The sequence below is a fragment of the Hyperolius riggenbachi genome, chromosome 4 (genome assembly GCF_040937935.1).
Source record: "Hyperolius riggenbachi isolate aHypRig1 chromosome 4, aHypRig1.pri, whole genome shotgun sequence".
In the NCBI taxonomy this organism is placed as follows: domain Eukaryota; kingdom Metazoa; phylum Chordata; class Amphibia; order Anura; family Hyperoliidae; genus Hyperolius; species Hyperolius riggenbachi.
In genome coordinates this window covers 285,156,454-285,183,274 of record NC_090649.1, presented here as the reverse complement: position 1 = coordinate 285,183,274, position 26,821 = coordinate 285,156,454, and the positions used below count along the sequence as shown (strand labels likewise).

The window sequence follows — 26,821 nt, the reverse complement described above, 5'->3', positions numbered from 1 at the left end:
AGAGGCGGCGGCAGAAGAACAACCGCAGCAGGCATTGCAGGGGGCTTGTGCTGCTCAACGCTCCCGTGGTATTGTTCGTGGCTGGGGGGAGGAGGAGGACTTACCTGACGTCACTGAGGAAGAGCCGCTTGACTGCCTTCTCCGCCACCACCTACAGGGTCCAGGTCTCCAGGTGGATTCCTGAATTTGTTAGGCCGCTATACTACTTTTTCTGGTGTGTGTATATGCCTGCCTAATTTTTCTGGCTGCACTGCAGCTGCAACAACAAAACAAAAGGCATGCACATGTGCCAATTCCCCTTCATGATCATTACCTTGCCGCGGTGAAGGGGCTTGCGTATCACAATGAAGCAATGACCAATGGCAACATGAGTGTCGGGGGGGGGGGGTCGTTGCTTCATTGTGGACAGACCAAATTTGATCATCTGGACAGTCACTGTTGTTCTGTCATTGAGCTACCTCAGCCTGGCGACCATATATATTGAAAAAGCTGTTTACCTCCAGCTAGAAGTCAAAATCCTACAAAACAACAGTTATGACCCATTCCAGTCTGGCTTCAGGAAACACCACAGCACTGAAACTGCCCTCATCCAAATATGCAACCACCTGCTCATGGCAAGAGACAGAGGAGAGTGCTCAATCCTCATACTGCTAGACCTTTCTGCAGCCTTTGATACAGTTGACCATGACATCTTGATAAACAGGCTACAGGAATACTGCGGCATTGATGGCATAGTTCTTCAGTGGTTCCAATCCTTCTTGAGTGGCAGAACCCACAAAGTGTCTATGGGGCCCTTCCTGTCCACCCCTGTATCACTTAAGTATGGGGTGCCCCAGGGCTCAATCCTCTCTCCCCTGCTTTTCACGATTTACATGTTACCGCTTGGAAAACTAATCCAAAAACTTGGCCTGACATACGACTGCTATGCAGACGACACCCAACTATATCTTTCCTTCAAGCCTGGTGTGACAGACCCAACTCTAACTATAAATGCCTGCTTACGTGAACTACAGCAATGGATGAATGAAAACTGGCTGAAACTAAATGCAGACAAAACTGAAGTCCTTCTGATTGGAGGGCAGAGCATGATAACAAAACAACTTAACTTGCAGTCTTCATCACTGGGAATAGGAGGCACGGATCTACGCAGCTCTGAAAATGTGCGTAGCCTGGGAGTTCTAATTGATGGGAATTTAAACTTCAAAACTCAAATCTCTGCTGTGGTGAAATCATCCAATTTTCACCTGAAGAACATTGCAAAAATCAAGCACCTCATCCCCCCAGAAGATCTGCCAACCTTAGTCCATGCTTTCATCACATCCCAACTGGACTACTGTAATGCTCTCTACACTGGCCTTCCAAAAAAGGTCTTGTACCGCCTACAGCTGATACAGAATACTGCTGCCAGACTGCTAACCAACCAACCCTGTCACTGCCACATAACACCAGTCCTGCACTCCCTTCACTGGCTACCTATAGAATGGAGGGTCCTATTCAAGATCGGCCTACTGACATTTAAATCCCTGAATAATCTGGGCCCTGGATACATGAAAGATATGTTGCAGCTGCGTAGCAATCCCTGCATTCTCAGATCCACAGGTTCTAATAATCTAGTCATACCCAGAGTCCACTTGGAAACTTTTGGTCCCAGAGCCTTCTGTCATGCTGCCCCTACGTTTTGGAACTCCCTAACTCAACAGATCAGGACAGCTCCATCCCTGGCCATGTTTAAATCCAGACTGAAAACCCACCTGTTCAGTTTGGCATTTGCAGAATTATAACTTTTGTTGTGTGAATACTTCATCCTACTACCAATTACTGAATCTGGGAGAGCCTAAGCGCTTTGAGTCCTATGGGAGAAAAGCGCTATAGAAATGTTATTGTATTGTATTGTATTGTTTTGTATATGGGCTTGAAAACCGCCATGGCCTGCACTCTCGCCATGGTGCGCACCAGTCCAGCACGGCCGTCACAACACAAACCGCTGTTTGCGGTGCGTTACACAATGAGTTTGGTGTGTCAGTGTGAAGCAGTACTCTAATTACACTCCCTGATTGATGTATACACATGCAAGATGTTTTAAAGCACTTTAGGCCTGCAATTTAGCATTCAATGTGATTTCTGCCCTTAAAACGCTGTTTTGCGTCAAATCCGTAATTTTCCCCGGTACTTTTGGCGTGTATCCCACTCATCCATGCAAAAATGTCAGATGTTAGACCACTTGAAACATCTTTTCCATCACTTTTGTGGCCAGCATAAGTGTTTCTAGTTTTCAAAGTTCGCCTCCCCATTGAAGTCTATTGCGGTTCGCGGACGTTCGCGCGAACCGAACTTTTGTGGTAGTTCGCGAACCGAAAATCAGAGGTTCGGGCCATCTCTAGTCACCAGCATCTCCTCTTAAACATCCTAAAAGGTCTGTTTGTGTGTACGGTTGAAGACTGCTGCAGGCAGGTCTAGTGTGCAGTGCAGCCTCTACTTCTGACATGAGGCCTGACACTTATAGCTTGGGGTCTTGTTTTTTAGGGCAACTTACAAGGATGGCTACACACACCCAATTATGATTAGTCAATTTCACCACTTTTATGTAGTATGAGGGCCAACAGATTTTGAACACTATGAACAGATAGTGTAAGTGAACTCTCATACTACATGGAAGTGTAGGAATTTACCAATCATTGGTCAATCGTGTGTATGCACCCTTAAAGAGACTCTTTTACTTTAGAGACCTCTTTAGCATTAATGCTCTAGCTGAAACGCAGCATCCCTGCGACTGAACACTTAATTAATCACCCCAAACTCCCTGGGACAAATTGCGGGGCACCTTCTGTGTAGAGGCAGAGCTTTGTGCAGTTGCTCTGCCTCTACTCGTGTCAATCTGTGCGGATTTCCCACTCCTCCCGCCCCTCTCAGTGTTCTATAACTGAGAGGGGCGGGTAGAGGCAGTGATCAGTGTAGATTGACGTGAATGGAGGCAGAGCTACAGCCCAAAGCTCTGCCTTGCCCAGGCAGCAAAATCTGGAAAATCGCAGATTTTTGCCTCGGGAGTTTGGGGTGATTGAGTGTTCAGCTGCAGGGCGGCGACGTTTCAGCTAGGGCGTTAATGCTAAACAGCTCTCTAAAGTAAAAACTGTTTTTTTGGGAGGCTTCAGAGTCTCTCTAAGGGCTTGTTTCCACTATCGCGAATCCGCATGCGTCCAACACATGCGGATTCGCACATGTAATGCAAGTGGATGGGCCTGTTTCCACTGTAGCGTTGTTGAGGTGCGTTTTTTTCAGCGGTGAAAAAACGCACAAAAGAGCCGCAGAATTCGCCTGCGAGTGGAATGCATGCGAATCGCATGCAATGTATTAGGGAAATCGCAAATTTGCATAGGTACCAATGTAAATTCACACAGGCAGTGACATGGTTAAAATCGCATATACCCTCACCTATGCGAATTCGCGGCAAAAAACGCATGGGGAATCGCATCCGCATGCGATTTCATCAGCGGTGGAATCCAGACGATTCCGCACCGAAATAGTGGAAACAAGCCCTCAAACCTCATACACATGTACGAGGCATATTGCCTGTACTGTAGGCTAGCAACATGTTGTTTTGCTATGGGGGAGTGGGGGGTGGTGCAGGCGCAATTACCTCAGCCGAGCTTTAGCTATGTATACACAGCTTTAGCATGGTACACACATCCAATATTGATTGGCCAATCACTGTCCAATTTTGCACCTTCACGTAGTATGAGGGTTACAGATTTTGAATGCAATGAACAGATTATGTAGGTAAGATCTCATATCACATAGATGTGATAAAATTAGCCAACGAAAAATTGCTGCAGGACCCAATTTTCCGGACCGTTTTGCTCAGCGGAACGGACATTGGCAGGGAACACACTTGACTGTTTTCGTGCACGTTTTCTGCACAGAAAAACTGAGAACTCCTGTTAATCAATGGGCTAGTACACACTTAATATGTTGTTCGTGCGCAGAAAAAAAACTGACATTCTGCATCCTGATTCTGCACATTTTGTCAGTTTTCTCTATCAACTACATAAGCTGCTGTGAAAAAACGCGCGTGTTTTCCTGCATAGAAACACACTTGGTGTGCAAAAAAGTATGCAGGAAAACACGCGCGGAAAACTGAAAGACAAGTGTGTTCCCTGCCGGAAGGTTTTGCAGCTACATATAGAAAACTGACAGTTTACAGCACACTGCCTGTAAAAACTGACAGTTTTTCTTGATCCTGATGGCCGGATCCTTATGGCCAGCTCCGCAGAAAAACGCTAATGTGAACCGGGCTGTAATTTTATGCTTATTTCTTTTTATCCTCGGATGTGTCCTTTAAAGGCAATCTGAGGTAAGAGTGATGTAGAGGCTGATATATATTTGTTTCCTTTTAAACAATGCAAGTTGCCTGGCTGTCCTGCTGATCCTGTATCTCTACTTTTCGCAAAAGACTCTGAACACTCTAATGCTGGGAATACACGAGTCGATCCGGCGGCTCGATTAGCCGCCGGATGGACTCCCGCCGCGTCCCTGCCGCCATCCGGATCGATTCCTGCTTGAGCGGGGAATCGATCCGGCGGGTCATCGGACCTGTCGGAAATTATCAATCGAGACATCAGCAGCTTGGTTGATAAGGGCGCATCGACCCATGTATGCCTAGCATAAGGCTTTGTTCACATCTAAAATCGCAATAGCTGAGGCCAGTGGGGGTTTTTTTGCGCCTCCTGGAGCTTACCTGCGCATTGCGGTTTTCTGCAAAGCGCTTTTCTAAGCGCTTTTGCAGAGCAATTTGTTTGTTCACTTCCTCACGCAAGTCAGGAAGTGAACTCTTTGACCCGGAAAAGAATAAATACAATGTATTTATTTTTAAAAGTGCTGGGGAAATCACTAAACAAAGCACTTTTTCAAGTGTTTTGCGATTTCCCTATACCTTCCATTATAGGCAAATCGCCCCCAAAATGGTACAGGCAGCGCTTTGGTCAGCGGAAAGCAGATGAAACGCGCTGATATGAACACTCCCATAAGGATTCATTTCACAAGTGCTTTTAGGGCGATTTTGAATCGCCAGCGCTGAAAAAATAGCGAAAACGCACTTAGTGTGACCAAGCCCTAAGTGAAGTCTGACTGGATTAGCTGTATGCTTGTTTCAGGTATGTGATTCAGACACTACTGATGTTAGAAGTTCAATGGGACTGCCAGGCAACTGGTTTTGTTCAAAAGGAAATAAATATGGCAGTCTGCATATCCCTCTTACCTCAGGTGGTTTCAGCTTCAGTGCTCACTACTAGGGATGGTCGGAAATGTCGATTTTACGAGTAGTTGTTTTTTTGTTTTGTTTTCTGCATTCTCTGATTGGCCAAATACTTCCAAATTGCTTCTGCATTCTCTGATGGGTCCATCGATTTCGAGTTCTGTGATTAATTACCGAATTGCAGTAATATAGTATTTCCGCAGAAATCCGATTTCCGAGTTCCATTTTCCGATCGGAAATTTGGAAATTTCAATTCCACGAAATCCGAATGAGTATCCCTACTCACTACCCAATCAACTCTCCCTCTGCTGACAAATGTGGCTTCAGCACCCAGCCAGCAACTTACTGCCAAATCCCTCTGCAAGGCTGATATCACAGGGGAATTTAATGGGAGTGCTGGTGCTATGATGACAAATTGACTTCTTTATATAAGTAAGGCTTCAGACTGTCTTAGATAAGTTTTAAAGGACAACTGAAGTGAGAAGAATAGGGAGGCTGCCATGGTTTTTTTTTTTCCCCCCCTCAATCAATACCAGTTGCCTGGCAGCCGTGCCAGGGCCGGTTTTACAGTTCAGGAGCCTATAGGTACATTAGCTCTGGCACCTCAAACCCCACCCCTTAATGCAAGCCACACCCCTAAACTCATGCTTTTTAATCATTATAATGTGCCCCAACCCCTATAGTCTGATATGCCCACATTACCCCCTACAGATAGTCAGATGTACCCCAATCAGCCCCTACAGGTAGTTAGATGTGCCCCCATAAGCCCCTATAGTCTGTGTCCCCATCAGCTCCTGTAGATGGCCAGATGTGTCCCCAGACTCCCCATCGGCCCCTATAGATAGACAGATGTGTCCCCCATCAGCCCCTATAGATAGTCAGATGTGTCCCCCATCAGCCCCTATAGATAGGCAGGTGTGTCCCCCATCAGCCCCTATAGATAGGCAGGTGTGTCCCCCATCAGCCCCTATAGATAGGCAGATGTGTCCCCATCAGCCCCTATAGATAGGCAGATGTGTCCCCCATCAGCCCCTATAGATAGGCAGATGTGTCCCCCATCAGCCCCTATAGATAGGCAGATGTGTCCCCCATCAGCCCCTATAGGTAGGCAGATGTGTCCCCATCAGCCCCTATAGGTAGGCAGATGTGTCCCCATCAGCCCCTATATATAGTCAGATGTATCCCCCACCAGCCCCTATAGCTAGTCAGATGTGCTTCCCCAATCAGCCACTATGTGGCCAGTATAGTAAGTTCCCTCCCTCCAGAGTACGAGTACGGTATTGATTAAAAAGAAATAAATATGGCAACCTCCATACCCCTGTCGCTTCAGTTGTCCATTAAGTGTAAGCATGAAATGGTCATACAATCTAATGAAAAATACTACTATACTCTAACCTGGACTTCTGTGTCTGCCGATGTTTCAACTTTTTAGCATACCTATCAAACCAGTGTATACTTTCTTCTGGGCTATGGCCTCAATTCACTAAGCTTATCTCCTGTCTTTAATAACTCTTCTGAGCTGTTTCTACAGTTATCACCATAGCGATAACTGTGGAAACAGCTCAGAAGAGTTATTAAAGGAGTTCTTTCGCGAAAAAAATAGGCAGTTAAAAAATGTGACAGATGACAGGTTTTGAGCCAGTCCATCTTTTTAAGGGGGATTCTCAGGGCTTTCTTTGTTTTCAACAGCATTTCCTGAACAACAGTTGCAAAATCTAACTGACATAATAGTGTGCAAGTGATTAGGGAGGCCGGCTGATATCTTGCTATTTTGGCAGTTAAACTGCTGTTCAGGAAATGCTGTTGAAAACAAAGAAAGCCCTGAGAATCCCCCTAAAGCTGGCCACTAATGGTCCAATTTGTAGCAAAAAATCGTTCGAGCGATCAGAAATTCTGATCGGATTGGTTGTAAATAATTTCCATTCGTTGACACAATCAATTATGAACGAGTGAAAAAAATGTCGCCCGAATGAATTTTCGTCGAACGAAAATTTGGATTTTCTTGTTGGTCGTGATAGATAGGAAGCAATGATCGGTTAGTTGATGGTGTAGTGAATGATTTTTCGTCCGATCAGAATTTCTGATCGCTTAAATGATTTTTCGCTAGAAATTGGACCGTTAGTGGCCAGCTTTAAAAAGATGGACTGGCCCAAAACCTGTCATCTGTCACATTTTCTAACTGCCTACTTTTTTCGCGAAAGAACCCCTTTTAAGACAGGAGATAAGCTTAGTGAATTGAGGCCAATGTGGCCAGTATAGTAAGTTCCCTTCCTCCAGAGTACGAGTCGCAAAGGTTGCGACCGCATTTGGGCCCAGAGGGGCCCCAAAAGGATCTCCCTCAAATACAGTATTATCGCTGTATTGGTCCAGTGCTCATAATAATCACTTCTATAGATACTTTGAATAGTGGTAATCATTAATAAACTGTTCCCCATCCCCCTCTTGCACCTCTGACACTGTAGTTGCCATTCGCAGGATTTAGTGTGCCGTATCAATTGTTATGTATAGAGAGCTTGGGGGTCCCCATTGTAAAACATGCATTGGGGCCCGCAGCTCCTTAGCTATGCCACTGGGGGTTAGGGTGAGCATGTCGATTAGAGGTGAGGATTTGGGCGCAGCCAGCTCCACCATAGACCATAATAGGAATTATGGCTATAGCGGCACACAGTGAGAAACTTCGGCACCGTCAGAAGAACAGAGCTGAAGTCAGGGGCGTAGCAATAGGGGGTGCAGAGGTAGCGACCGCATCAGGGCCCTTGGGCCAGAGGGGCCCCGAAGGGTCCACCCTTCATCACAGTATTGGCTCTCTGTTGGTCCTGTGCTGGTAATAATCACTTTTATAGATGCTTTGAATAGTAGTAATCCTTAACCTTCTGCCGCCCGCGTCACGCCAGTAGGCGTGGCCGCGGCGGCAGCCCCAGGACCGCCTTACGCCAATTGGCGTAAAGTCCTGGGGCTCTGTTTTGCATGAGATCGCGCGCATCTCATCCTCGGAGGGCGGAGCTCCGCCCTGCCTTCAGTCTCCGAGTGGCTATTGCCGCTCGGGAGACTGTTAGACGGCGATCACGCCGTCTATTTACATGGTGCAGCGCTGTACTGGGGACACCCGTGTGACACGGCTGTCCCCATGGGGGACAAGAGAGCAATCGGCTCTCATAGGCAGAAGCCTATGACAGCCGATCGCCATAATTGGCTGGCTGTGGGGAGGGAGGGAAGAAATTTAAAGAAACAGGGGTTTTTCAAGAAAAAAAACAAACAATAATATTTATTTAAAAAAAAATAAACATGGGGGAGCGATCAGACCCCACCAACTGAGAGCGCTGTTGGTGGGGAGAAAAGGGGGGGGGGGGGAATCACTTCTGTGCTGAGTTGTGCGGCCCTGCAGCTTGGCCTTAAAGCTGCAGTGGCCAATTTTGCTAAAAATGGCCTGGTCACTAGGGGGGTTTAGCCCTGCAGTCCTCAAGTGGTTAAAACACTGTTCCCCATCTCCTTCTTGCAACTCTGACTCTGTGGTTGTCTTTGGCAGGTTTTGGTTAGCCAAATCAATTGTTTTGTATAGAGTGCTTGGGGGGGCCCCATGTAAAACTTGCACTGGGGCCCACAGCTCCTTAGCTACACCACTGGCTGAAGTTACTTTTAAAAGACTAATTTTGGCCGCCAGCAATAGCTGTGTGGCTGATATTGTGGTGAAACTCCTCCCACAGTGTAATGTCATCACCATGGTCTTGACAAGTTTTCTGTCTGTGAACCACTTTGTATTGTGGGAAATAACATATTTTTCCTACTGCCAAGCAAGCAATATCCTCCTCTGTGCATAGAACTCTCAGTATTAGTAACAAACATTCTGTACAGATAACCTGGCAGAACTAAAGATGTCACCGCCAGTGATAACTTTCAGTAAATCAGTGGAAGGAAAGATTTTACAATGGGCAAATACAGACTAAATAATCTAAATGAGTATGTAAAGCATAAGCAGTTGTAATCATTATACTATTTTCACTACAGTTCGGTGGTGGGGCGGGGGTTTGCTGTTGAAATTTGATTTTATGGTGACAATCACGCTTTAAGGGAAGGCTGTGTGAGTGTAGGAAAAGTTTAGGTCATAGTAAAATATCCGTATATATTACAGAAAATGTACCGTGTGAACGAAGTGGTAGAATATCGGTAAATTCACTTCATTCTACTACAGCTATCCTACAGTGTATGGTGAAGGCTACTTGATAGGTATGCTATTCTGTTCATTATTGATGTCGTCAATCTAACATACACGTATGCTATTTTATCAATGAACGCTAGTTGGTTAGAGCCCCGCCGCCCCCGTGTGATTGTGCACACTGCACACTGCACACTGCCTCAGGCGGGGCTGCACATCTTGGAGTAGTCCGGAGGGGTCAGGCGAGTGCCAGGCTCTGCTTGCAGCCTTGGCTCCTCCCCCTCCGCACAAGCAGCAGCAGCCAGGCACTGGCAGGAGTCATCATAGCAGCAGCATCTCGGCCTGGAGACCCCGCAGGGATTACACAACAAATAGGGGGACAGGAAATGTACCGCGGCGGAGCCGTACACCGGGGATCCCGGAATCGGGAGGCTGAGCCTGGCATGGAGCAGTGATCTGTACCGAGATCTCCCGGCGCACGTACGCAGGCCGCCTCCACACTGCATCTAATCTCACTAATCTCTGGCTGAAGGACTGATTTCCCCGCACGTCCCCAGCCGCTGTGACGCCCCCCGCAGGTATGTGGGGGAGGATGATCTCGGATTACGGATCCGGATTGAACGGTTTCAGTACAGGTGAGTGTCGCCCGTCCTGGGACTGTCAGAGAGACCCCACATTGTATACGGGGGGAGAGGCAGACAATGGAGAGCTGTGCTGCTGCTGCTCCTCACCGTTATGTGTAATGTGAGCTGCCAGCTGCACACAGGCTCAGGCTAATCACTTCCATAGCTATAGGTCCATGTGCCGTCCTGTATGGACTGTCAGCACCACTGGCCGGGGTCTGTGCTGTGGCTCCAGAGCGGGAATAATGTCAGCAAGGTTTCACTTTCTAATGTCTGCTACCTGTACCTGGCCACCCACATCACCCAGACTTGCAGCACTTTTCTGGACAGTGTGTTCTCCTTGGCTGTATGAAGTCCTGTACTAATTGCAGCACATCACCTCCTTTGTGTCCATAAAATATTTGCAAGACAATACATTCAACCCACCATATTGCAATTGGCAAATTGAGCAGTCTTTACTTTTGACAGTGATGGAATCAGAAAGGAGAGGCACTACTTAAAAGCAGCTACTTTCACACAGAGCCATTGCGGTGCGCCTCCACAGAAACGGGATCACATTGCAATTATGTTGAAAAGTCGCATTACATGTTTTCAGTGCGACGCTTACTGTGCAGAATGTGGTCAATAGACTTTTGCTTGCACCAAACTCAAACTACGCATTGCCAGTAATTAGCAGTTCCAGAGGGTGCTGTCCACCCAATCATGTTAGCAGAATTTCCCTATGAGGATTCCTGCTGGGTTTTGTAATGCAGACTAGCACCATGCACTGAGTTGTTCCAGGTGGACTCATTTCATTGCAAAATGACCAGGTTGCGAAGCCCCAATGAAATATAATTGCAGTTGTAAGGTCTGCAGGACTGGTTCTCGCTACATCGGGGTCCCTGAATCCATCTTCCCCATCCCCAGCAGCAAATTCACACCTCATCAAGATCCCTGAGCTGGCTGCCCCCAGATCCCCCCCCCCCCTCCTCCATATTTTATTGTGCTCCCTGGGGCCCCTGAAAAGTTTTGGCAGCGTCGCAACTCGCCTGGTGCGCTGTTCCATTAGTCCATGTGCACCTATCATAATCCTCACAGGCACATGACCCGGCGCATGTTATCACATAATGACATGTGCCAGTTCACCAAAGTATGAGACAAGCCAAAAGGTGCACCCAGTTTATGCAGTTTAACCCTTAGTAGCAGGTACAGATCACGAAAGCCTGTGCTGCAAATCTTGCATCTACAATGTATATTCACATTCTCAATGTAAAAACAGACTTGGGCCTTACACTGGCTGATTTCTCCATTCTATTGACCAGTCCATTCCGATGGGCCAAAAATTAACTCAGGATTTTTTTACTTTTATCATTAAAAAAGGTTGGTTGTTGAGTATGAAATAAAGAGAGAGGGTCAGGTTCCATTCAAGTGTTGATGACTTTTTGAGGTCTCACACTCAGTCTCTGTTGGACTACAAAACAAATCGATCTAGCACAGAGATTTGTTATTAAAATGAGCCCGAGGTGAGAGTGATATGGAGGCTGCCATGTTTATTTGCTTTTAAGCTATACTAGTTGCCTGGCAGTCCTGCTTTTCTATTTAGCTGCAGTAGTGAACTGAATTACACCAGAAACAAGTATGCAGCTAATCTTGTCAGTTCTGACTATATTGTCAGAAACCCCCGACCTGCTGCATGCTTGTTTAGGGTCGTCTATGGTTAAAAGTACTAGAGGCAGAGGACCAGCAGGGCAGCCAGGCAACTGGTATTGCTTAAACGGAAATAAATATGGCAGCCTCCATATTCTTCTCACCTCAGGTTCCCTTTAAAGCGGTTTCATTCATGTTCTAGATGCTGTATTGGTGATCCTTATTCTGTTATGCAAAAGGCTTTGCGACGCCATGAGCTGTGACGCTCATATCCATATGCATTATTCATGGCTCTGCCCACACATTAGACTTTAGTAATTTGCTGCTACTAGTGGATTAACCTTGATTTGTCTCTCATATGATAGATTGGAAATAATGCAGCTGTCAGCAAAGGTTACACTTTTATTTTTGCTAATAGGCATTAAGGTTTTGCATATAGGCACAGTTTACCGCTTACATCCTGACTTGCGCTCTAATGAATACAAGGCTTGTAACCCTTAATTGCCAGATACTGTTGGTGGGGTTGCATCTGTGACTCATTTAAAGGAAGTGAGTTTACTGAAGTTGGCTAATCGGAGCAGTCATTCCAACCCTCGTGTTACAGACAAGCTCTGTCGTTAGTTTCATAGTTGATTTTTCTTTGAAAGTTGACCCCCGTATAAAAAAAAAAGTTATACCTAATCCTGAACTCGTATTTTGTTATTACTTTAATTGTATTTTAATTTTTTTCATATTTGTGTCATCCGTTTATAATTATGGATTTTCCATACGCGAACACATCAAGTTAAAGGAATGTCTCTCCCTGTAATTTACTCACAATTTGTTACTTATTTTAATATAGCTGAATATAAAACCTCTTGTGACAGCTGAATGCTGCAAGTGTTGGTGAGTCTGACCAATGACTGTCACAATCTTGTTAGTTATGCCTGGTACACCCCATGCAATTCCTGCCAGATAGATGGGTCGAATCGATTTTCTGACAGCTCCAATCTGATTTCCGATTAATTTTTTTTCTGATCGATTTTCTGATCACTTCTACACAAAACCTATCGAAAGTCAGATCAGACCTTTCAGAGAAATAATTGTTTCGGCCCATCTATTTGATGCGAAATTGCATGGTGTGTACCAGGCTCTTGGCTTAAAGGACAACTGTAAAAAGAATAATATGGAGGCTTGTATAATTATTTCCTTTTAAGTAATGCCAGTTGCCTGGCAGCCCTGATGATCTTTTTGGCTGCAGTAGTGTCTGAATCACAGCAGAAACAAGCATGCAGCTAATCTTGTCAGATCTGACAATGTCAGAAACACTTCTGCTGCATGCTTGTTCAGGGTCTATGGCTAATGCTCCGTCTACACGGAGCGATGTAACAGCAATGTTACTTATCAATCGAGCCGCTGATGCGGCTCGATTGATTAGATCCGACAGGTCGGATCTTGCAACCGCCGATTCCCTGCTCGTTCCCCACGAGGGGACAATGGCAGGGAATCGAGCGGAACATAAGCGGGGACGAGGGGGACCGAATACGACGGCGGGTACGCGTGGGGATGCGGAAGAGGCAATCCGGCAGCTAACCGAGCCGCCGGATCGCTGCGTGTAGACGGGGCTTTAAAGTTTTAGAGGCAGAGGATCAGCAGGATAGCCAGGTAACTGGTCTTGCTTAAAAGGAAATAAATATGGCAGACTTTTTTTTTTCTCTCCAGTGTTCTCCCCAGAATTTTTTTCCAGCCGGGTGGCATGAAAAAGTAGCCGGGTGGCATGAAAAAGTAACCGGGTGGAGCGAGATGAGAGAATGCAGGGCCAGTGCTTCTGTGAGCAACTCTGCTTACAGCATAGGAGGAGGTGAGCTGATGTCAGCTGGGTGGTCATCAAAACTAGCCGGGTGGAGCACCCAGCTAAAAGAGCCTGGGGAGAACACTGCTCTCCCTCTCGCTTCAGTTGTCCTTTAATTTTTTTGATTCGTTTCATCAGTCTGCTCCACAGTTGCTGGCAGTGTGACTGTTAATACCTCCTAATCTGCTTGCATTGTTCTCCATGATTAATTATTCCTGTGGGTTTGATTAGCAGAATGGTAAAACTTAATTTCTCTAATGCACTGTATATGCAATATACTTGCGTAAACAGTTTGCTGTTGCCATGAAGAAATATTAGCTGCGTAATCAAATGTTTATTTTGTGCTACTTTTGCATTGCAATAGGGACACTAGCACAGTTGTTTCAGTATGGTGATCAGAACCTTGCCAAGGGCGAATAGCTGGCCTTTGTAATAGTCTCCTGGTCCTGCATTGTAAGAAAGCCATTTCTGTACAGACAGTGCCATACTAGTTATTGTTTTGGTCTATTTGGTTTTATTTTTCAGCTTTAAAAATCCTTTCAGATGTTTGATTTGTTGCATGAGCAGACATTTTCAGGAGGTTGATGTGTTGAATTAATAGCTGAGATGCAGTACAACTTGAAACTTTCTTTAGAAGCTAGTAAGTAAGTGCCGGAAATGTTGATAGGCTTCTTGTGCGTTTAACCGTAGTTGCTGGTATTTTAAACTTGGGCGTTCTTGCAGAAAATAGCCACTAAAACCTTGCATTCTAGCAGTACAGGTAGTACTCTACTGTCTTATTGGCCACTGTTTTTTTTTTCTTCTCTTTTGCGGCTTAGAGAGAAGGGGTGTGTGTGTTCTGTGAAATGGATCTTTTTTTTTTTTTTAAGCTATGTAATATTATCTCTGAAAGTGAAACCATTAAGCCCCGTTCAGACTTTGTGCGTTCCTAGCCGTTTTTACAGAACGCATACGGGCAGACTTTGCGTATAGAAACGTCTACTAATGTTTTCTAATAGCCTTGTTCACATGTATGAGACGCATACGTTTCTCATCCGCATTGCTGCACGCACAGAAACGGATGCAATGAAAGTCTATAGATGCGTATCAAAAACGCGTACTATTGTGTTTTTTAGCGTACGTTTCCCATAATTCTTTTCTGTTTCCTGTGTGACGTGTGTGTGTGTGTGTGTGTGTGTGTGTGTGTGTGTGTGTGTGTGTGTGTGCGTGTGTGTGCGTGTGTGTGTGCAAAACGCATAGAAACCGCATACAAACGCATGTGTTTTTTACCTTGCGGTTTTTAAAATTTATACGCATTCTGCAAACACTGACAGTCTGAACAGGGCCTTAGTGTTTTCATAAAACGTCTCTTATTTTCTCATCAAATGTAGTAAAGTTGATCTGTCTCTATAGTTTAAAGCTAGACACACACATGCTAGATGACACTCGGCTGAGCAGACGTTGAGGACTATCTTGACCAGGAATCTAGCGTGTGTACAGGACCACCCCAACCCCTTCCCAGGTGATGCCTAAAGATAAGGCAAGCCAGATTTGTAGCGCCAACAACGCCTGTTGGACCCCTGGCTGAAGCTGTTCTGTCTTGCATTGCAAGTTGTCCCCCCCACTCCTCCATATCAACAGGTGTATCGCTAATCAAACGTCGCACCTGTACAGCACTTGACCCCAAACTTTTGCCTGAGGGATCAAATCCCAATCCCGGTGGGCTACAGTTATGGAGCATGTGTACCCAGATTAACAATCTGGGAATTTATGGCCTTAGCAGGGCCCACACTGGAGAATGGTTTACTAGAATAGCCACCAATAAGATGCAGATAATGGCCTCAATTCACTAAGATCATGCTGGAGATAAGGCAAGAGAAAACTTGCCACCACACAGTGAGAGAGTTATCTTATCTCTTCATTCCTTAAAGAACAAGCGACACCCATGATAACCTAGAAATAAAAAACATATATAAGTATGATTAAATGTTATTTTTGTGACAAAATGGCAAATTCTAGTCTGTCTTTCCTTGATGGAGGTAAGTCCAACACGTTTTTATTCTACATTGGCGCCTCTGTTCAATTAATCGGTATAATGCCCCCTTTGTTCATGGAAGCCACTGAAAGTATGGCTATGTGCTATATAAAAACCTGCATTCTAGCAGAGGCCTGTGATAAAACCCCTGCACCAGCACCATAATATGTTCTGTTAGACACCCTCTCAAAAGATGCACCTATTGTCTCCACCCCCACCCTTTAGATTGTAAAGGCAGCCATACACTGGTCGATGTGCCATCAGATCGACCAGCTGACAGATCCCTATCTGATTGAATCTGATCAGATAGGGATCGTATGGCTGCCTTTACTGCAAACAGATTGTGAATCGATTTCAGCCTGAAACCGATCACAATCTGTTCAGCTGCTCCTGCCGCCTGTCCCCCCCCCCCCCCCCGTATACATTACCTGACGCTGGCTCCCGGGCATCTTCTCCACGCTGCACCGCTCTGTTCTTGCTCCATCTCGGCGCTTCCTGTGTCACTCCGTGACCAGGAAGTTCAAATAGAGCGCCCTCTATTTGAACTTCCTGGGTCACTGCAGTGACCCAGGAAGCGCCGGGATGGAGCGGGTGCAGCGCTGAGAAGATGCGGAGAAGACGCCCGGGAGCCCGCATCAGGTAATGTATTTTTCATCGGATCGGCCGCCGCTAGCGACGCGCACTTTACCCGCGGGCGATCGAGGGTAATTTCCCGCACGGCGCGATCGACGGACCGATCCGATTTCGGGAGGAAATCGGATCGTCGGCGGCGTTTACCGCGAACGATTGGCAGCAGATTCGATCCCAGGATCGAATCTGCTGTCGAAACGGCCGGGAATCGGGCCAGTGTATGGCCACCTTAAGCCTATGGCAGGGCCCTCTCCCTTATGCTGGGAATACACGTTAAGTTTTTACTTTAGATAGATGGGTTCGATAGATAAATTCCAACCTGTTGGATCTGGTCGATTCTACTTTCGTTTCGATTCTCCTCATTTAAGTGAATGTAATTGATAAGAAAAGATAAGGAATCGAGAGGGGAATTGAGCAGTGAATCGAGAGTAGAATCGATCGAAAGCGAAAACGACAGCAAAAACGAACGCAAAAACGCATTGTGTATTCCCAGCATTAGTGTTTCCAGCTTGATTATGCAATCTTACTGACAATCACCCCTCTTGTGGACTAGAACAGTCTCTATTTTGACCTATGGCACTGTATTGTTATCAAATCATTTGCATGATCTTGTTTTGTTGTGAGTTTCCGTATGTTCTACCTTGTATGTTAACCCATTTATCTATTGTGCAGCGCTGCGTAATATGTTGGCGCTTTATAAATACAATTAATAATAATAATAATAATAGATAAATACTACTTCTACTTACGTAACAGATGTATTGTGCTATCCACGTAATGATTCCTGTGAATTTTACAAAGTAAAAGCAGAACATCCTATTCTAGGCAGTGGCCATGTTGCCAAGCTAATGCTGACATCATATCCTCCCTGACTCTTGTTTTCCCCCCTTTCTCTTGCTCATTGTGTATTCATTAGCTGCCCTCCTGCCAGAGTATGTTTTTTTTTTTTTTTTTTTATTTACACATCCAATCACTGAGTCACTTCAGCCTTGCTTGTAAACACAAGTGATCAGCTAGGCAGGGAAATACATGGAAGAGGAGGAATATATTATACATAAAAATAACTCCCAGCAGTCAACTTTTTGGCACTGTTTGGCACTAGGGCCAGTGCTCCTAAAGTATGTGATAACTCCAAACCATAACAGCAGGAAAAGTTTTGAATGCAGGATTAGCATCTTTATCACTTAACCACTTGAGCCCAACTGGACAAATATATTTGTCCAGTGTATTTGTGGTCAGTGCACCACCAGTTTGTTACTAAATGAGGCACATGTGGTATCATTTTAACCGTGACGAGTTGTAGAATACCTTTTGGTGTGTCTTAAAGCTTGGACGCACATCACATAAAAAATGGGTAGGGACAAACTCAATCCAACATTAAAAAGTAATTTTCAAAATTATGATCAAACTTGGGAAAGTCTAAGCACAACTACAAGAGACTCATATGGTAACATTTTAATGCTAGTAAGTTGTAGAATGGAGTTTAGAAAGTTTTAGGTTTGAGGCCCATGTCTTGTGTATTCTTTTTAGCCACAAACTAAATCAAAAGCAATTAAATTTTTGCATACTCTGTACCAAAATAATTGGCTTGTAAAATGAAAACAAAGTGACAGAATATACTAGAAAAAACATGTATTGTTTCCTTAGGAACGTTGCTTTTTAAATATGTATGCCATGAGGGTATATTACTATTATTTTTGCACATAAGGTCTCGTAATCATCGATAGTGTACAATGCGAAAGCAAAACACACAAAACAGAAAAAAATACACCTTTATTTCCAAATATTGTCACCATACATTGTGCTAGGGACATAATCTAAACGTTGTAATAACCAGGAAGGATAAGCAAATTAAATTTGGAGGTTTAACTTATAGTTAGCACTGTTTATTGTGAAGCTGTAATGGATTTAAATGGAACAATAGTGTGTTTTTTTTCTATTTTTTTTTACCTTAATTTCCCTTTAAATTGCATAGAAAATAAGGTAATTACTAAACAAAACTTCACACACTAAAAACTTAATTTGTCCTGAAAAAAACAATATATAGATCATTTAGGTGTGATAAGTAGTAATAAAGTTATTGGTGAATGAATGGGAGCAGCGCACATTTGTGAAAATTGCCGTCGGGCTGAAGTGGTTAATACGCTCAGACAAGTTGCTTTTGAAAATTGATTTTTATGGTGACAATACCGCTTTATAGAGAGAGTGAATGAAGTCTCAAAATTCAGGTTTTTATTTAAAAAAATCGCTTGAATATCAATGCCCTAACTAAAACGCCGCATCCCCGTGGCTGCACACTAACTAACTAAATCACCCCCTCCCCCCCCCCCCCAAACTCCCCGGGGCACATTGCGGGGATCGCTTCCGTGAAGAGGCAGAGCTTTGGGCTTTAGCTCTGCCTCTACACGTGTCCATCAGCATGGATTAACGCCTCTCCCCACCCCTCTGTCTTCTTTCAGGTGTAACTATCAGGTGTGTCCTAGAAATGCAACAGCTAAAATGGGTGCATTGAAAAAGGGTGAATTGGCTTATAAAATGTAATTGCTGGGTTCGCACCAATGAATGGGAGCAGCGCACATTTGTGAAAATTGCCGTCGGGCTGAAGTGGTTAATACGCTCAGACAAGTTGCTTTTGAAAATTGATTTTTATGGTGACAATACCGCTTTATAGAGAGAGTGAATGAAGTCTCAAAATTCAGGTTTTTATTTAAAAAAATCGCTTGAATATCAATGCCCTAACTAAAACGCCGCATCCCCGTGGCTGCACACTAACTAACTAAATCACCCCCTCCCCCCCCCCCCCCAAACTCCCCGGGGCACATTGCGGGGATCGCTTCCGTGAAGAGGCAGAGCTTTGGGCTTTAGCTCTGCCTCTACACGTGTCCATCAGCATGGATTAACGCCTCTCCCCACCCCTCTGTCTTCTTTCAGGTGTAACTATCAGGTGTGTCCTAGAAATGCAACAGCTAAAATGGGTGCATTGAAAAAGGGTGAATTGGCTTATAAAATGTAATTGCTGGGTTCGCACCAAAACGGGAGAATTCCAGTTTATGCCAGCAGCTGTCTGTGTGGGAAGTTCTGATAAAGGAAGTGTGTTGTAGATCTAGAGAGCAGAGTGTCATCTGTCTATTGGCAAGACATTGGTTAGCATTGCTTGGCTGCAACATTTCATGTGCTTGGCAGGTGATTGCAGGAATCACAATACTATGTGTTAAACATCCCTGTGAGAAACCTCTTCTGAAGTGCAGCAACAGAAAGCATCTTAAGGCTACTTGCACACCAAGACGTTGCGTTAGGTGCTACGTTAAGGTCGCATAACGTGCACCTAACACAACGTATGGTGCTGCAACAGCCGACGGTAGAGTGAGCCGCGTTAGGCGGCTCGATTCCTATAATGTCTCCTAGAGTGGCGCTGATTGGCCAGCGGGACCACGTGATGCGGAGCGAGACACTCCGCATCACGTGGTCCCGCCGGCCAATCAGCGCCCGCCAGTGCAGTAAATATTAAGTAGCCATGTGCGCGGCTGCTGTAGCTGGCTCTCCCCGCCTCCTCTCCGCCCCCCACTGCGCATGTGCAAACAGTCTAACGCGGCTATAGCCGCTCCAACGCCGTAGCATGCTGCACTTTGCACAGAACGTGCAGCGTTACATGTAACGCAACGTGGGCTGTGTGAACAGCCCACTTGTGTTACATTGCTGTGCGTTGGGGGAGCGTTACAGGCGCACTAACGTGCGCCTGTAACGTCTTGGTGTGTAAGCAGCCTAAAGGTCAACTGTAACCAGAGAGATATGGAGGCTGCCATATTTATTTCCTTTTAAACAATACCACTTGCCTGGCTGTCTTGCTAATCTATTTGGCTGCTGTAGTGTCTGACTAACACCAGAAACAAGCATGCAGCTAATCTTGTCAGATCTGACCATGTCAGAAACACCTGATCTGCTGCATGCTTGTTCAAGGCCTATGGCTAACAGTATTGGAGGAAAAGGGTCAGTAGGATAGCTACTGGTATCCTATGAAAGTAAATGTCAGCTTCCATATACCTTTCTGTACAGTTGTCCTTTTAAATAACCCCGATTGGCTGCGCAACATTATGACCATCTTAATACTTTAACTCGACTTGCAGTCAGATGGAGGATTTGGGCAATGTTTGTATTTTTTTTTTTTTTAATTTTAAAGAGACCCTGTGAAAAAAAACCCTCACCTGTGGGTTACTTACCTAGAGAGGGGGAAGCTCTGGATCCTAATGAGGCTTCCCCCATCCTCCTCCATTCCACGGTGGCAGCGCTGAACACCCCCCCCCCCCACTCCAAAACTACAGCAACAATTTGCAATATTTACCTTCCCTGGCTCCAGCGCAGGTGCAGTAACAGCTCCCCGGTGGGATTAGGCAGAAATAGCCAATCCCAGTCTGGTCCACTCTACTGCGCAGTTGACTTGCGTCTGAGCAGTAGAGCGGACCCGCTGGGATCGGCTATTTCCGCCTCGTCCCGATCAGAGCGCCCGCCATTACTGCACTTACGCTGAGCCGGGAAGATAAATATTTGCATGCTCGCCATTTTCTTTACATTTTTAATGAATAACAGGTACATCAATAGAGGCACAAATAGCATTGCATATATGGATGACAATATTTAGATATAAAATAACAAGATTGAGCAAATAAACAGATGAAAAGACACAGGTGACAAGCAATGATTCACGTAAACATCCAAAATACAATATGAGCTGACACAATGCCAGAAGTCACTGCATAACCAAACTGCGACCCAAAAAGAGGCTAATGTGCAAAGCATAAGAAAATGGGCTTACGGACCTCCCTGTAGAGTACCAGGTCTCCCACACATCTTCAAACCCAGAGGGCTTGTTAGGTAAGTTAGAAGTGAGGCGTTCAAAAATATAATTAACCTCAATTTTTTGCATAAGTAATGGCCTGGGGGTGGGGCAAGACCTGCAGCTCTTGGCAAACAAAGCCTGGGCCGCATTACAAACCTGGCTAACAAAGGCAGATTGAAATTTGGTATACTGAGGTGGGAATTGGTGATATAAGGCCACCAGTGGGTTCTTAACACATTCCTTATCCAACGCCTCTGAAATCGTAAGCAAACATCGTAAGCACTTTGAGTCCTATGGGAGAAAAGCACTTTACAAATATTATTATTGTTAAACATCCCAGAACGGCCGGGCAGGACCACCAGTAATGCACCTGATCACCCACCGTACCGCAGCCTTTAAAACAGGTGTCCATAGCCGATAAGACCTAGGCGTGGAGTTTCTTGGGCGTTCTGTACCGATCGCACAAAAATGTGTGGCTTTTCCTTAAAGTGGATCCGAGATGAACATTGCATAATTGTCTTCCTTACATATAGGTTATAGGGCATTCCTCAAGCCAAATATTTTTGATTTAATACTCTAATTCCCTATAAACTAAACAAGCCTCGCCCACAGCGTCTCCAAACCGCCAAGGCACTCAGACCCATGTAGCAAGGGCTTATGGGAGCTCAGTCTGGGCAGGAGGAGGAGGAGGTTACTAGCCAGAGATTTCAGAGGCAGAGGGGAGAAGGAGTGAATTTTTCACAGGCTGAGGGGTGGAGATGCAGTTGCAGATTACCTGTGTAATGATGACAAACAGAACATGGCCGCTATCCTTGTATCACAGGAATAAATCATTTTAAACTGTTGAAGCTGTATGCAGCCAGATTTTCTGTGTAAACTATCCAAACTTTAGATAAGATATATAGACAAGTTACTTGTTATAGTTAGGTTTTTCATCTCGGATCCGCTTTAAGATCACAGTTTATAGAGGCTTTGCTCATGGCCAGGAAAATAGAGTCCCATTCCTCTGCTTCAGTGGTCACATTTAGCCTGTCCTGCCATTTCAGCATGGCTGGGGTAGTCAAGGGCAAATGTTGGTACCACAGGAAAGAATAAAAAGACACCAGCCCACTAGTAGAGGGAGAACATGGCTGTGACATCAGTGTTGAGGTGCACTGGATTCTCCTTCAGAAATTTAGTGGCAAAGACACAAATTTGAAGGTATCTGAATACCTCAGGTGGCAATATTTGTATTTTCATGTTTTATAGTCTACATCATTCATAAAATTCCAGTCTATGGGCGGCTTGAGGCAGACACTATATAAATCTCTGTACTGTTTTATAGGCTTTCAGATTTCCCTTAAAGGGATACTGTAGGGGGTTGGGGAAAACTGAGTTTAACTTACCCGGGGCTTCTAATGGTCCCCCGCAGACATCCTGTGCCCGCACAGCCACTCACCGATGCTCTGGCCCTGCCTCCGGTTCACTTCTGGAATTTCAGACTTTAAAGTCTGAAAACCACTGCGCCTGCATTGCAGTGTCCTCGATCCCGCTGATGTCACCAGGAGCATAGTGCACAGGCCCAGTATGGTCTGTGTCTGCGCAGTATGCTCCTGGTGACATCAGCGGGATTGAGGACACGGCAACGCAGGCGCAGTGGTTTTCTGACTTTAAAGTCTGAAATTCCAGAAGTGAACCGGAGGCGGGGCCGGAGCATCGGTGAGTGGCTGTGTGGGCCCAGGATGTCTGCTGGGGACCGCTAGAAGCCCCGGGTAAGTTCAACTCATTTTCCCCCGACCCCCTACAGTATCTCTTTAAAAGCCGTTAATAGACCACTCTGTAAAGTTCATAATATTAGCTTATTGTGCCAAACACTGGCAAATTGTAGGACTTGGTTCTTACTGAGTTCCTGTTGATGTGTGAGCACACAAACCCTCATTTTGTGAGAGAGACAGAGCAAAGTCAGTGCCTTTAGCTATGCTATACAATATATAGGCTGTTCTTTGTCAACTGTTCCTTATTTTTCTCTGAGAGAAGACACGCTATATAGTGAAAGACCAAATGCATATTCGCGGGGATCTCCAGTTTCCCAGACTTGAGTATTACAGTCCTAGTTCAGTCTTTGATATTTGCTTTTTCTAAAAATACACCCCCCCCCCCCAAAAAAAAGAATCAGTGAAAACGGATCTTATTACTGGTTGATCTGATCCGTTGTTACTCAGCTACTCCTTTTCCGTTTCCCACATCCATTCTATCACCAAAGTGGATTTTGCTAGATAGAACTGTTCATTTCTTCACTACTGTGAAGAAACGTTACATTTTCTCATTGCCCCAATTCAGGACTCAGCGATCCAGAAAAATTGGGTCCAGCAGCAAACTTGCGGTTCGTTCAGTGGATCGTGTGGAATGGATCCGTTCGAACGGACCAATGTGGTTAACATTGGATTTGTTGCGATCCGTTCCCTTCTGTTGCAGCAACGGACTGTTTTTTAACTCTGTAAACCGGGCCTTAACCACTTCCCGCCCATTGACACACACATGCATGTGGATCCTGGAGCAATGCTTAAAAAAAAAAAAAAAGTTTATAAAATGTCCTGTTTGCACTAAGTTGATAAAGGAAAGCGGGGGGGGGGGGGGGGGGGGGGGAATATGTTATCTAAACTTTAGATAACCTATATAGACAAGTCAGGCCCCGTTAACACTTCATGCGTTCCCATCTGTGTTTCGGGAACGCATGCATGGGGCCAACACGCACAGCATCAGACAGTGCATAGACTGCACTGTCTGATGTTCACACTGCATACGTTCCGGACCTGTGCGGTCTGGGAATGCATGCTGCACGCATTTTTTCCCCAAAACGCGTGGCTGTCCCATTCATTTCCAGTGAATGAGATCAGCCATGCAACGCATTCGTACGCGTTGCGTTCCGAACGCACAGCCGTCTGCGTTTGCCAGTGTGAACAAAGCCTTACTGGTTATAGTTTTTCATCTCGGATCCGCTTTAAGTACGCATTAACAAACCACACATTTTTTTAATGCAATGTATGTGTGTACTTTTTGCAATAGATATATTGAAAGTACCTATGTGGCTTCCGGCAAGCTCCTCCTTAGGGTGGCCATACATGGTACAATTTTTCATTTTTTTTCGATTAGATAATTTAGTTCGATTATTCCGTTAGATCGAATATAAAGATTTTTTCCAGCATGTCCGATCTGATTTTTCTCGAAAAAACAGGATAATCGTTCGAATTTCTTGATGGAAAAAAAAAAATAATATTTTCAACTTTCATTCGATCATTTAGATCAGGGGTCAGGAACCTTTTTGGCTGAGAGAGCCATAAACGCCACATATTCTAAAATGTAATTCTGTGAGAGCCATACAATATGTTTCTAACTGGTACAGTGCGCATGCGCAGCAGAGGGCTGTCTGTGTTGCCATGGTGATGTGTATACAGTTGATCCGCCGGGCAGCGGAAGTGTCAAACACGTCTTCAGCTTCTCTTGGGTTTAAATAACAGCAATTTCCCAGAGAGCCAGACTGGAGAAATGCTGACTAACAGCTTGTACAATTATGGTAGCTATCTGACTTGGAGGTTGATTCACTTTGTAGGACGAGATCTCTGCATTTTGGCCCAATAGGCTGTCAAGTGACAGGCAGCCTATTGGGCCAGTCAAAGTGCCCTGCCTCTCGTCCTACAAAGTCAATGGACTTTACAGGGTCCAGAGTGGGACAATTGGAGCAGCTGTTAGTTTTGGGGGGAATGTAAGTTAGTAGTGCATGCTACTGCAGTAACGTGCCTGCTTTGAAAATTTGATTTGCACTGCCACACTAAGCTGCGCTGCTTGAGCAGTGTAGCTTAGTGAATCTACCCCTACTGATTTGTCTGTGAGCCAGATGTAGCCATCAAAAGAGCCACATATGGCTCCCGAGCCATAGGTTCCTTACCCCTGATTTAGAGCGAATAAATGGGATAATCGAACGTTTTTATTGTACCATGTATGGCCACCATTACTAGGAGCGTGAGCATTCTTTCTCCAACACAAATCTGATCATCTGACCCACCCACCTCCCCCCACTGCTAAGAGTGAAAAACTATCTTTGACCAGCACTACCTTTTCACATCTCAATACTCAGTCTTCACTAAAAAGCCATTTTTGCAACCTTATGCAATTGTTTACTACATGCGTGTATATGGTTGACCTGCATTCCACTTTCTGACTGTGGTCAACTGCCACCCACTCAAATGTGCATACATGCGACCACCGCCAGTGCTGCGGGCCAACAAATAAATGTGGCTTTAAAGCAGTTATAGAGAGCCCGAGGTGAGCTTATGAAATAATAAAAAACAAAACAAAAACTAGGCTACCTGATCTGGCCACTCCCCACCGCTGCTGGGGGCCGCAATGGCCCACTTACACTTTCGTGAACTCTGGGTTACAACGCTGCAAGGAGAGATTCAGTCTATCATTCACAGTGTGCAGGGAGGTGGGGTGCGACAGGGGGCACGGCCAGGGAGAGAGAGCTGCCCAATGGTAGCTCTGGAAACCCTGTAGGAACGCACCTATGTTTGCCTCTGAAATGGCAACAAATATTGTCGGTAATATCGGCGGGGCTATAGCACGGAGGTGTGGGGGCACAGAGACATGAGGCAGAGAACATGCCTCTGTGTCCCATCTGCCCCCAAAAAACACCTCGGGTTCTCTTTGTGTAGTGCTGTCAGCCATTTGTGTGAAAGAGCCCTTACCGGTACTGCATTGCTTCAATCACAGAACAGGAGATGTATTACTTGGCAACACAGATGCCGCTTGTCCCCCGCCAAAGCTTTTCTCACTGTTTCAAGACTCTCTGCGTTCTCACCTCTGCCTGGCCTTGAGCTCCTCCAGAGTAACCAGTATGTGATACAATAGAAGGTAATCTGAAGGAGTTTTGGGAACAGGCACACAAACCAGCAGTTGGGGTTTTATAAAAAGTACTTTGGCTTTATTTATGTAAATCTGATTATTTAATTTGTACAGGTCCTGTGGGAATATAAAGGCATAAAACCTTGGTAACTGCCCATAAAGTAAAAAACAGTTAACACTTTGCACACTTACATGCAAATGTTCAAATAAAGGCATTCACATGGATAAATCATCCAGGCACCATTGCTGCTATCCCTACAGCTAAGTTAAAAGCTGGGGTCTTGGTTACAAAATAATGCATTCCCTTGCGTAGTCACCTACACTGTGCAGAAGTACTCAGGTATTTATAGGTGTCCTAATTCTGGCCCTGTAACATGCATAGTGCAGATATGCAAACATTCATTGCATCAAACCTATCTATCAGATTAGGAGCACATATCCTGTTGTCCTCTCCTGGGGCAGATAGTGCATCAAACTAAACTCACAAGGAGCTTACGAAATATATTAATGTCCACTATGCACACACCAGCTTATGCTGCGTGCGTCCTGGCAATGGTCACAGACAGGAAATAGGGAGTGCAACTAGATTAAACCCTGGCCACAAGGGTCAAGAAAAAGATATATCCAGGCATATCACCTCAAGTTAGCACATAACTTATTTAAATGTCCTAACCTGAGGCAATGTGCCTGGATATATTGTATGTATCTTTTGCCCATTTATAAAGCTGCCTTAAAATGTGAGCTGTATTAATGGTTGTTTGATTCATTGGTTTCTGTGCCCCTCTTTAATTAATGCAGATATGTGATTGGTGAGTTTCTGGGTAGTATTTTGGTCCATGTTACTCCTTTGCCAATTACAGAAGCAGCAATACTCCTAAAGGTCCTTAGTACAAAAGCTTTCTGCCGAGGGGGCTCTGTGCCCCAACTATGACCTGTAGCCCCTCACTCAGATTCCATGATGTCATACAAAATATGCAGGCT

At 45.2% G+C, this 26,821-nt stretch overlaps 1 protein-coding gene across 2 annotated transcripts in view; it reads left to right on the top strand.

Moving 5' to 3' along the window:
* CEP85L (centrosomal protein 85 like) overlaps window positions 1–26,821 on the top strand; it is a 273,930-nt gene that overhangs the window by 45,751 nt on the left and 201,358 nt on the right. Inside the window, exon 1 of one of the 2 annotated variants that reach the window (XM_068231364.1) lies at window positions 9,689–10,036. The exons of the other annotated variant lie outside the window; for it this stretch is intronic. Coding sequence (XP_068087465.1) covers window positions 9,982–10,036 — 55 coding nt within the window. The 5' untranslated portion in view covers window positions 9,689–9,981. Of the gene's footprint in view, window positions 1–9,688; window positions 10,037–26,821 lie in introns of those variants that run through there. 2 annotated transcript variants of the gene reach the window in all.